The 13416-nt window shown below is 33.5% G+C and overlaps 1 protein-coding gene across 2 annotated transcripts in view; it reads right to left on the bottom strand.

Moving 5' to 3' along the window:
* The window catches only part of LOC108907225 (adenylate cyclase type 6), a 309463-nt gene that overhangs the window by 86230 nt on the left and 209817 nt on the right, over positions 1-13416 (bottom strand). For both annotated transcript variants that reach the window (XM_018710803.2, XM_018710804.2), the window contains exon 4: positions 2248-2505. In XM_018710803.2, the coding sequence (XP_018566319.1) occupies positions 2248-2505 (258 nt within the window). The remainder of the gene's footprint in view (positions 1-2247; positions 2506-13416) is intronic.

The following is a 13416-nucleotide window of genomic DNA, read 5'->3' as shown; positions in this document are numbered from 1 at the left end:
TGAGTCAAAAACTTTTATTAGCTAACTTTTCTATTTAAACAAATAAGTGAGGAAAACAGTTTTTTCACTTTGCAGGGAAAACCATCAATTTTAGCGAAAAGTGGCTCACAGACAGCTTGTAGGGAGTAAATTAAATTATCTACAAAATGAGACTTGTTAAATTAAAATCGGTTAATAAACAAAAAAGTTATTGCAAAAAAACATGAAAAGTGCCCATTTTTTAATTTGTTTATAACTATCGCATTTATTGTTAAAATTTTATAAAACCTATGACAAGTTGAGGGTTTTGTCATACTTCAAAAGTGTGCCAAAAGTGGGCGCTGTAGTTGCAATAGTTTTCGCACAATTCTATTTGTTTATAGCGGAGGCTCCAAAAGTTATGAACTTTAAGCCTCTGTACAGGCGTTAATTTTCAACCAAACATGATTCTGAAAGCGTCCTTGTAATCTTAAAGACGTAATTAAGCGACCTATTAAAAAATATCAGCGTTTTTTTGACATTAACATTCTCAAATTGTGCATTAAAAAATTGTGCGTTTTTCACTTATAAACAATTTGAATAAAATTGTTGCTATTTATGCTACCTCACCTCATTTAGTTTCAGTGGATAGCTGGCAGAAAAATACAAATTTAAAAAAAAGCACCCTCTACGACCAACAGGAGCCAAGATAAGAATTAAAATAAAAATGTCCGGCGTGGTGGTGGGGGAAGCTCGTCCAAGCGAGTCACGCGCGCGAGAAAAGTGAAATCCAAAGTTTAAATTGATGCGCGCTGTAAAATTTTGCAATATTTCGACTTCTATTCATCGTAGAAACTTCTTTTTTTAAACTGGAGTAGCTCGACGAAAAAATAACAATGGGCTTATTTACGAATTCGTAGAATAGCCCTGAACCCCAGAAAAAATGCATCTTTTATATTTAATTTTTTTTTAATTTACAAAAATGTCACAAAAATTATTGTTAAACGAAATATTCATTAAAATTTCAATTTCGGAATTATTTTACTATCATTAAATAAATAAATCAAGCTATCGTTCATTTAAAGTCATTTTTTACATATTAAGCCAAAGTAAACTAATTTTTTCAATATTTTGTTAGCTATTTAATTACGATTTAAATGTAAAATAAAAATTCATAAATTATTTTCAAATTATTATCTCGTAAAAATTGAAAAATTTTTAAATTGTATTATATTGCATTATATCTATTATTGAAAATGTTTGTGATTAATATTTTTTTAATTAATTTTGATATGTTGCAAAGATTCGTATGATAAAGAAGAAGAAAATGATATGGAATCAAATTCACCGCCTTTCAAGAAGTTAAAATTGTAATTTTATCGACCGCATTATTTTTATTAATATTTGTTTAATTTTGAGAATTTTTCAATAAAGTTTATTCTTTTTTAAATCTTTTAACAATAAATAATAATTTCAAAATAATTTGTAAATTTTTACTTTAATTTTACATTTAAATCGTAATTAAATAACACAAAATATTGAAAAAATAAGTTCACTTTGGCTGAATATGTAAAAAAAAATAACTTTTTAAATGAACGATAGCTTCATTTATTTATTTAATAATAGTAAAATAATTCCGAAATTGAAATTTTAATTAATATTTCGTTTAACAATAATTTTTGAGACATTTTTGTAAATTAAAAATAATTAAATATAAAAGATGTATTTTTTCTGGGGTTCAGCGCTATTCTATGAATTCGTAGATATGCCCATTGTTATTTTTTCGTCGAGTTACCTCAGTTTGAAAAAAAAAGAAGTTTCTACGATGAATAGAAGCCGAGATATTAAACAAGTTAAAAAATTGTCACTTCTTGTTTTTTTTTCAATAACTTTTTTGTTTATTAACCGATTTTAATTTAACAAGTGTCATTTTGTAGATAATTTTATTCCCTACAAGTTGTCACTTTTCGCTAAAATTGAAGGTTTTCCCTGCAAAGTGAAAAAACTGTTTTCCTCAATTATTTGTTCAAATAGAAAAGTTAGCTAATAAAATTTTTTGATTCACGAGATGAGTGATGTCTTGTATTATGTTCCTTTAGACAATTTTACGAAAATATCGCGGATAGGAATTTTTTCGAGTTTCTCTTTTTTTTTCGCTAATTTTCCTGGTCTAACGTTACACCAACTGAAACTGTGTCTATCAATAGCTTCAAGGGTCAACAGAATTAAGCTGTTACCACTTTATTACCAGAAAAAAAAAGGCAAAAATACGGTTTATTCTTTACTTACGGCAATTAGACTAGAAGACAGACTGCCCTTATCCTTGGAGCTGAAGTGCTCGATGACCTGCCAGTTGCTCTTCCTAGCGACCTCGCCGCCGCCTCCCGTGCTGGTGGCGGGCAGAGGGCTGGTGTTGGCCGTCGACGAAGGCGTCGACAGCGAGGTACTCGTGCCCGTCGTCTCGCTCAGGGGCTCCGTACCGAACTTGGGGTGTTGCTTCAGGCTGGTCCATCTCCGCACCCCGCCTCTCCGCAAGGTGCCCGAGTCCTGGAAACGAAAATATGCTAAATTAAGGGATTGCGGGGGTACTTAAAACTTAAAAGGGTAGAAAGGCTGCGGTCTACCGGAAACTTCCGTTACGTGGTGTGGTGTTAATAGAAGTGTCCGGTAATTCCATTTGCAAATCCAGAAATAGAAATGGGGATGTGCGAAAGAAACACTCGGGAGGCTCGTTTTAAAAGCGAATTAATTTAAACATTAAACTTTTTTAAAGCTTTGTTCAGTAAAATAAACTGGCGTTTCATGATGAGCTACATATTCAGGGTGATTCTTAAGTGGTTTGAAGTATTTCGGGGAACGATTCTTCAAATTACTTTACTAGTGGAAAAAATTAAGGGATCAAAAAAAAATCTAAATCTTTGGCGATTTTTCAAATGGCTGTATCTTTGATAAAAATGGTCGTATTGGAGTAAAAAAAAAAGCAATTTGAAGCTTGAAGTTTCTAATTTTTGGATCTGGCAAAAAAATTTTTTTCGAGTAACACGTATCGCGCAATCTTAATGAATATCATGAAAAAAAAAATGATCGAATTTTTTTTCCATCTTATTTCTGGTGTACGAACTTGAAAAAAATTTTTCCAACTTAACCACCTTATGGATTAGATAGGTTGTTCACTTAGCTTCAATCTCTTTTTTTTTTTTTGGTCTCGATACCACCATTTCTCGTTGAGCTATCGGACTTTGAATGAAAATGGATCATTTTCTCTTTGTTCATCGATATCTCAGAAACCAATGGTTGCACAGAAAATCGACGGTGGGTTTCAGAAACTTGAACGAATTCTCTACAAAGTCCTGGCAAGGTTTTTTAGAAACAAAAAAATTTTATCCTGAAAATCTGAAATCTGAAAAATCGTAAAAAATAGGACTTTTAGGGGTCTTCTAGAAAATCACGTGCCACATTGAGAATATTGGGAAAATGACTAATGTTAAGTATGCCTTCTACAGGTCATTGTACCCCTAAAAGCCCTACAGAGTTTCAATTCGATCCATCCAGCCGTTTTTTTTCATTCGATTGAATTTTTTAAAAAATTAAAGGATCACGTTGCTCATAATCTGTAAAAAAATAAAAATAAAATTTTTTTCCTGATTTTTTTACATTCTTATTGTAAAAAGCGTTTGAAATTATAAAAAATTTTTTTTGAAATTTTTTTTCGAAAATAAATTTTTTTGAGCCGATTTTCACAAATTTCGCAAAACCGCTGGCATTAGCGTTACCCAAAGCGTACCACGTGGAGGTTGCAAGGTCGGATTTATGCTTCTTTTAGACACGTGCGAAAAGCGTTTACAGTTATGACAAAAAAAATTTTTTTTTATTCAAATTTTTTTTTCTACTGAAAAAAAGGTGGTTTGAAAAAACTGTGTGTTTTAGTGTTCTGTAAATTCGGAAAAAGCGTTTTATGAATTCAGAAGTATCACAACAATATTCTCTGAAAAGGATGTAGATCGAGGTCAATATTCGGTTAAGGGTATCAACTTTTTTAAATTTAATTAAAATTCGGTCAGCATAATCACGAAATGAAGTAGGAGAATTGTGCCGAAAATGCTTGAGGATTAATGAGATAAATTTTCAGTAGTGAATCCAACGAAAAAATTTTTCAAAAAAATTAAAAAAAATATTTGTTTTTCATAACTTCAAACGCTTTTCGCACGTGTGTAAAAGAAGCGTAAATCCGACCTTGCAACCTTCACGTGGTACGCTTTGGGTAACGCTAATGTGTGTTTTTCGCAAGATCCAAAAATTAGAAACTTCAAGCTTCAAATTGCTTTTTTTTTACTCCAATACGACCATTTTTTATCAAAAATACAGTCATTTGAAAAATCGTCGAAAATTTAGATTTTTTTTTTGATCCCTTAATTTTTTCCATTAGTGTATTATGATGTTAGGAGAATAAGTGATACTTTATGTGTTAAGCATGGAAAAAGTTTGTCTGACGAACGTAGTGAGTGTGAAAAATGCAAATTTATAAATATTGCGGAAACCGATCGGAATATTTTAATGAAATTTTACAAGCTTTGAAAATTGACAACAGTACATGTTTTACGATAAAAATATTGTTTTTAGTTTCACCAGCGGCATGCGCACATGCACGTCTTTGGATATATTTAAAGAAAAAAATGATACGCCATTGGTTTTTCTTAAAATAACAATTATTTTGCATTTTTTTATTAAAACTTTTATCACCCTGTAGATCAATCGGAATATGGTATATTAAGGAAATATATCACAAATCACTTGTACTATAATCTCCTGCAAGGAATGCATCGACTTACCGAACACCCTGTATATATATATATATATATATATATATATATATTTACTTATCATTACCATAGATACGTACTTGCATCTATCAAAACAAATATTTAAAATTTATAGTCATGTCGGTTGACAGTGACTAAGAAATATTGTTATGAGTACTGATATCGCAAGAAGTGGAGGATCCTTAAATGATGCAAGTCTTCATAATTGTGCTTTTACTATAAATATTAATAATAAATAATAAATATGAAAAAATAAATGTTCATTATTAAAATTGAATTCATATTACCATAATGTGTTTATAGGTACGCTTTGAAGTGTAAGTACTTATTTACAGGGTCGGAAAGTCCCCATGGTTCATCGGCCGTTACATGAGAGCGATAAAGAAAATCATAGAAATCCGTGCGATAGAGAAAGATATATATAATGAAGCCGTCTAATAGTCACCGCCCATTTCGCCCTTCCACAAATAAGATCCACTTCTTATTTGTGGAAGGGCGAAATGGGCGGTGACTATTAGACGCCTTCGTTATAGACATCTTTCTTTATCGCACGGATTTCTAAGACTTACTTTATCGCCCTCACGTAACGGCGGATGAACCATGGGGACTTTCCGACCCTGTATACTCCTAGGCATATAAATGACACTTAATATTATTGTGTAACGTTACATAAGTTGTCGCTTATATGTTATATGTTCGAAGAAAAAAAATTTTTTTTCCATTTTTGTTTCAAATATGTTACTAATAGGATGTTTTCTTTGTCTCAATCTTGGAACGATTAAAAATCTTAGTGTAGGCGATAGAATCTAATTATTTTAAAAATAATAATATTCACACCATTGACATTTTGAAGATTTGAGTGTTTTCTGTAATTCTACAATGTTATTTTATTTAAAATAATACAGCAATACTCGTAGCAGTAAAGTAACATTGACAAATATTTCTATTTAACAATGAGAAAATGTAAACATAAGACGAATAAGTTGGTACACGTGAATATAATATTCTACGTATACTACCATACCAGAAATAATGCCATACCATTGAACAGTGCTCCCTAACGTTCTTGGATAATTAAAAATGAGGTAATAATAATAATAATAATATCTCTACTTCTCATTCTAACTACGAGAATTAGCCCAGAAGTCGGAAACTTATGCGGGAGAGGAGGCGGCATATTATTATTAAACAGGCCGCATTTGCGCCCAGGAACGACTTATGTTGATAGACCCTAACCACCATTCAGTGCAGGAATGAGGGAAACCTGGAAAGCCTCATTAATTAGGGGGTGGTCAAATGCTAACCGGTGTCAATCTCTCACATTGGCCCAAGCCAACATTCTTCCACCCCACCATACCTGCACAGAGGGTGCCAATCCTCCGTACAAGCATAGCTAATCTACGGTCTACTGCGGCGGGATTCGAAACCCGGGCAGATAGCACACATCGATTTAAGTACTGACGCCTTAAACCGTGCGGCTATCGACCGACATAATAAAAGATAAATAAATGAATTACTGGCAAACTTAAAAGCTACAAGAGCAAGAGAACGGCCTCTGCAGGCTGAGACGCTTCCGACGCTTTTCGGCTTGCGGGAAAATGTAATTTGATGGGGCGTGTAGGTCGACCGCAGTGTTCCTGGTTGTGGGTTAGAAGGAATCTCATTTAGGAACATGGAACTATGCGGAGCCCGCTGTATATAGGGAGGACAGTAGGGCCTTCCAGTGTATATTGCAGACTTTAGTGAAAAAATAGGTTTTGTCATTTACGTAACGCTGCTATTCGCATTACTTCACACGCACATTAGAGCATCATTTATTTTCGCTCGTAGAATTCCACTGAAGTAGACGTAATGCGTCGTTAGATATTAATTTCTTTGGTTTCAACGGTACTAATTACACCCTTAGGAGTCAAATCGATTAAGTGACGAAATAACGTTATAATACGGGGGCTGTAATATTTGATACAACTTGTTACGGAGATGCTTTGAATTTTATGTAAAATTCGACAAAATGAAACTCATACACCACTGTATAATTTTCAGTAAATCTTTTTTTTATTGATTTAAAATATGCTTTGAACCTTCTAGAATAAGAGGAAACATGTTTATGCCTGTATAATTTTTTTTTGTTACAAAATGATTACTTGGGGCATATCTACTAACAGATGTCGTTGGAAGGAGTTTGTGTTCAAATAGAAGCACTTTCAAACGAAAGTAGGTATAGTCCTTTCGAAATTAGTAGAATTTGCAAAAAACGTCTGGTAATAAGATTTAATGAGTTTCATAGGCGTCCCTAAAAAAATTTTCTGCTAAAGGTAAAAAATTATAATAATTTGTATATAATGTGTAGAAAATTTCTATTATACCTATGTTCATTTGGCCAACAACATATTTTAATTATTTATGTCCTCAAAAATTTTTATTATATTGGTGGTAAATTTCGTTTTATTCCGTTTCAAAAGGTCTCCAAAATGCCATGTTGTGATAATATTAGTAAACAAAATATCCCTCGTATCCCTCCCTTTCGCAATTGTAATATGAATGATTGATAGAAGGTGCCTATAATAAATTAAAATTGCCTGATTCACACCAAATTCCGCACTGCAGCACTGCACTGCTGGGCAATTTATGAACCACTTATCGCCTACTGTGATTTATTGCATAGAAGCCCTTCAACTGGTTGTATACATTTCTGCCACCTGCACGTATAGTTTGATCAGACATATACATATATGGGTATGGCTAAATAAATATGGGAACAAGTTTTTCAAATATTTCAATGCCGAGTTGCTACTTAGCGACCGAGCCTGGTACATACCTTGAAATTATATATAGGTTCTTCAATTGACTTCGGAAAAACTATACCTTAGTATAGTGTATATCTTATTTATTGACAAATGATTGCTCTTTTTTTATCAAATATTGAATGCTCTTCAAATGCCCACCAGTCACATAAAAATTAATGTTTTCAAAATCCCCTACATATTTCTCTAACCTAGATTGTCATATAAATATATACAGGGTGATTCAGAACTTATCCAAAAAAAATTCTGGATGTACAGGGGACTATTGCAAATATAATTTTGTAAAGAAAAAATCAAAAAGGGCAGTTCCAAAATAATTTAAAAATACACTTCTGCACGGCACTGGAAACTGGTCCACTGTAAAACCTGACCTGGCACAATGCGACCGTCATGGCGGCAGTGATAAAAACGGGCAAAAACTTGAAAGAATTATTGCAAGGAAAAGAATAAATAAAATTTTATAGCACCTATTTTATACCTATTTTACAAACTCAACTGATTTTGTCGCTACTGTTATTATTAATAATAAAATAATTTGACATACCAGATGTTACAACAACTGTTCAAAATTTTGTCCACCGACGTGTAAATACATTTGGGTATGGGTCCGTCTTACTCAGTTTCTACGAACTAACACAAATGCTTCACCATAATACAAATGTTTTCTTACTTCACCATAAACTAAAACGATATCCATCAGTTCCGAGTTGTTATACACGCAAGCCATTTTTGACACTAACTACTAAAAAACTACCTATTGTAAACATCGGATTTCAGTATTCGCTGAGGCCACGTGGCTCTCCACGCGTATTACGAATGACGCTAGAGACTACAGTTGTCCAGCTATGTAGTGGTTGAATGTACTATAACTTTAATAATTTTTTTCTCAGAAACTACAAGGATTTTACAAAATTTTTTTTTACAATATTGACTCCATTTCTCATGCCGCATTTATTCCCAAATTTTTTTGGATAAGTTGTGAATCACCCTGTATATTTCTTTAACACTTGAAGACATGGTTAATAACATCCTCGAATATTACTATCCTCTTACTTTTCCTTGAATAAAAAAATCTCAAAAAACGCTTTATTTTAGAATTTTACAGTGATGTTGCCTCTTAATTATTAAATGTGACGTTGATGCAAACTTATCGAAATACATTTTACTGACTACACCTTATTGTGGACGCGCTTCATATTTTTAGACTCCCCCCGGTAAACTCATGGTATCTATAGTCTTTCCCATATCAATTGAAGACCAAAAAGCTAGACAATATGTATCAGGTTCGATCGCTACGCAGCAACTTGGCATTGAAATATTTGAAAAACTTATTCCCATATTTATTTGGCCATACCCATATACAAGTCTGGTCGAACTAAACGTGGAGGTGGTAGAAATGTATACGCCCAGTTGAAGAATGCGCGCGCGGCCAAACGGCGCACAAACAAGCCGAACTGGGCGACCGGCCATAAATTTCAGTTGTTGACAAGTTGCCTAGCAGTGCAGTGCAGTAATGTATTTTTTATGAAAATGTAAATGTTTTTTTACCATCAATATAATAAAATTGCTTGAGGACATAAATAATTAAAATATGTTGTTGGCCAAATGGACATATAATAGAAATTTTCTACCCATTATATACAAATTATTACTATTTTTTACCTTTAGCAGAAAACTTTTTTAGGGACGCCTATGAAACTCATTAAATTTATTGCTAGGCGATGTTCAACCAACATCGGAAAGACTATACCAGAATGATAACGTCTGCTAGATGTGACGCGGTCACGTCAGTTTCCTTTGATGCCTTGGCGCGTATTATAAAAGCGAGTGACTGACGTGTCACATCGTCGTTACATCCATCCATCGAGTTCGGAACTTTCACCGCTGACGTTTTTACGGGAGAAGGCAGCGTCCGCAAAAAATGCAGCGCACGCGACGCGAGGAATGATAGGTTTCCTGATCGTCGGGGTTCGAGTGTCATATTTTCTTTGTGCGGCAGAGCAAGTTTGAGGAAAATTACATTAGCGGAAAATTGTGTAAGAAAGGTGGCGGTGTCGCTGTTTTATTTAATCTTCGTTTCATAGAGGTTAGTTATTCGGAGCACGAACTCGTGACTTTTTCCAAGAAAAAGTTACGTGTGGCTCAAATAGCTTCATCTCCAATGTTGTGCCGCTATAAAAAGAATTTCATATTTTACGACGAAAGCGACATAAACCTTTTTCATAAATAAGGAACCATTTGTTTAATTTTTTTGTGTTGTAGTAGTGAAAATTGTCCAAGAAATAAGTGTTAAAATTTTAACCACGCATTCAATTTACCATTCACATTTTACATGTGGAGTTATAACTACTTTTTTCAGGTATCACAGTTCTTCTCTTCTTCTCTTGTTATGTCGTGGCTTATGTACCTGAGTTGAGTTGCCTCTGTTGTTCTCGGCCTTGGGTGTGTGGGATGGGTGAAACCCGCTTTCTGAACCCCAAAGCCCACCCTGATGTTCATTTCAGTTCTTGTTCTAAGGCCGGTCGTTTTGGAAGGAATCGCTTTTCAGGCGATGGTGGCGTTCCTTAGTGGCCTTGATAATTGGTCGCACCTAATACTTCGCCGTTCTTCACTAGCAGCTTTTTCAGTGGTAACTCTGCAAAAGCTTCGCCGCGACTGATCCTGACTTTGATCTGATACTCTGGTAGCGGGTTCGTCGCCAAAGAGCCTAGTCCGAGACCGACACTTTCCACTTTATTTTTTACTATATTAACTTTAATAGTTTTTTTTTACTTGTTTCAGATCGATGTTGACGCTTACGTGACATTTTACAGACTGAAACGTTATTTAGAATACAATTTTATATAGAACATTATTCTATAACACTGGATCTGTCTTATTCTGCTGTTACTTTTACACCTTTCACGTTTTCTTTCGATAATATATCATTTGTTCAATTACGATTAAATTTCGCTTACTTATATTTCGGTTTTTAACACTTTCATTTCTTCAAACTAAACATTTGTAAGTTTCATTATCTTTCATTAACTTCTTCATACCGTCTTACTCAGTTTCTACGCACTAACACAAACGTTGTCTTGCTTCACCATAACACAAATTGCTTCGCCATAATACAAATGTTGTCTTGCTTCACCATAAATTAAAACGATATCCATCAACTCCGAGTTGTTATACACGCAAACCATTTTTGACACTAACTACTAAAAAACTATTGTAAACACCACAGATACCAGGTAAACACTATCGCAACGACGATTGCAGAATCGGATTTCAGTATTCGGAGTAGCTGAGGCCCCGTGGCTCTCCACGCGTATTGCGAATGACGCTAGAGACTACAGTTGTCCAGCTATGTAGTGGTTGAATGTACTATAACTTCAATAATTTTTTTCTTAGAAACCATAAGGATTTTACAAATTTTTTTTTTACAATATTGACTCAATTTCTCATGCCGCATCTATTCCCAAATTTTTTGGATAAGTTGTGAATCATCCTGTATATTTAATTATATATAATTAAACTTACTTGTAAATATTTAAATGTATACAATGCTAATGGTAATCACTGGAAATTACTAACGCAACCAGTGACAAAGTGTACTAATTGCTGTTTCTGAGGGTACATTATTAGACGTTATTAGTAATTCGCGTCTGACTGAAGGCTTACAATGTCATATGCAGCCCACACACAATACAACTCGTCTCAGATACTTGATCAGCCCGCAGGGAATACGTAATGAAATTCTGGTTGTATTAAGCGGTTAACTGTATAATCCTGCATTAGGATTAGGTACCTATGCGGGTTATCGACAGGCACGAATAGAATGTTACACGGGCGAATTCGATCTAACCTCAGATTTGGGGCTTTCCAAATTAAAAAAACTAAGCTACGTATCTAGAGAGTATTCCGAAGCAAATGCCACACTTGAAGGGTTCTTGAATGAAAATTTCACACCTCTATTTCGTAGCGAATCAGATATTTTAAAATTTACCATGGAAACGAAAATAAATGTTGGTCTCCTTTTTTCTGAATAAATAAATCTGTATATGATACAAAAACTAGTTTTATTTTCCGTCCCATTAAATATTAATTCTTCTGAAAGAAATAGTGCTTTGGAGGGAAAGAAACGTTAAAGGTTTTTTGTGTTACTAAAATATATTTCTTTTAATATCGAAGTGCGCCCCGTTGGAAAACGGAAACGTTTTCTTTGTCAACTTTCCGGGAAAACACCCCCGCCAAAGAGGATTTTACATGCAAAGTAAATCTTATAGAAGATTGCAAACGTAGGTAAAATCCTAAGTATTGTTCATGTAGCTGCTAAAAATAAACGTGAAACCAAAATAAGAAATCAGAGAAGAGAAAGATGGATCTCCACTAAACACATAAAGCAACTGCCTTTGTCTTATCCCCCAGCGGTTAAATAGGAATTACAGAGACCAAGATTATCTGTCCAATGAAAAATCTTGAGGTTATCGAGGTTAAACTTGAGCCTTAACTGGTTGGGATTGGCTGCAATATCGTTTGCAAAGTGCCGTGTTTGGTTTCAAATGAAGTAACCGAGTTATCTGGGTATCTATCTACTTCAACGATCTTGCAGAAATCTAGCCGCAAAGCTGAGGGTTTATACGGGGTTTTCATTGAGATAGTTTCTTTGAGGGATAGTGGGAAACTATTTTCAAGTTTAGTGACCCCAGAGTGCACATTTTATTCCGTTTGGAATCCGATAATGTTATTACAATATTTCTATAAGGATATTTTTCAGGATAATCATTTCTTACTTTTCTATAACTTTTTTTCAAAAATTCTAGTGGTTTGGAAACCCTTTTTAACTAGATTTATAATTAAAAATTATATGACCGATCGAGCCTATCTTTTGCACATTTCTTAAGGATATAAAAACTCACATTTTGGGAAAGTTTGGTAAGATTTTATTAATTATTTAAAAAGTTATTAACAATTAAAGAAAAAGCACTTTTTCCGTTTAATTTTGCAATAACTTTTTTGTTTATAAAGCAACCTTAACTTATAAAGTCTCATTTTAAAGATGAGTTTCTCTAGATCAAATTGTCTGTTGAACTTTTTTGCCAAGATTAATAGTTTATTTACAATAACGCGTAGAACAAAAATTACGAATTTTTGACCTATTTGTTGATAAAAAACAATGACGCTATACTTTTTTCATGGACCATTTGATGAGGCGCCTTTTGTATTATCATTCCCAAGACTTTCCAATAATAAATTCACGCCCAGTAATTAATAAATTTCAAAATGTTTCCCTTCCTGGTCTGTAATCAAAATCTCTTCAATCTAAAATTGTCACATTTTTAAGATGTTTCGTCAAATTCTGACGTAAAATTCACAGATTTTTATAAAAAATATGAATCGAGTTGTTCTATTTCTGTCATACGTTCGGTGAAACTCTGCAGCATCTATGGAGGAGCCGCCTCTGCTGAACTCTCTAATTGGCTGTGTGCACAGCCAACTTAGTAATAAAATAAATCCTGATAACATTAATTATTAGTAATTAAATACTATTCTTAACTTTCACAGCATTCTTCTTCAATAAGTATGAGAAATTTAATTTCACAATTTGTTTGCAATCGTCGTTTATTATTTTGTAATGTTACATACATACTTTTACTATGTCCATACTACAAAAAATACATTGATATGTCAGAAATGAAGTATTTTTAATATACATCAATTATAGTATACCAAATTTCAATAAATTACTTCTTCAGGAGCAATTACTTTTACTACAAAAAATTCTTAAGGCTGGAGTTTTATAATTTTTATATTTGTAGGCTTATAATCGCGCAGTGATTTTTTGGAAATTA

This window comes from Anoplophora glabripennis, unplaced genomic scaffold (assembly GCF_000390285.2).
Source record: "Anoplophora glabripennis isolate ALB-LARVAE unplaced genomic scaffold, Agla_2.0 scaffold249, whole genome shotgun sequence".
Taxonomy (NCBI): domain Eukaryota; kingdom Metazoa; phylum Arthropoda; class Insecta; order Coleoptera; family Cerambycidae; genus Anoplophora; species Anoplophora glabripennis.
The sequence above is the reverse complement of the archived record's forward strand: the minus strand, read 5'-3'. Positions and strand labels throughout refer to the sequence as shown.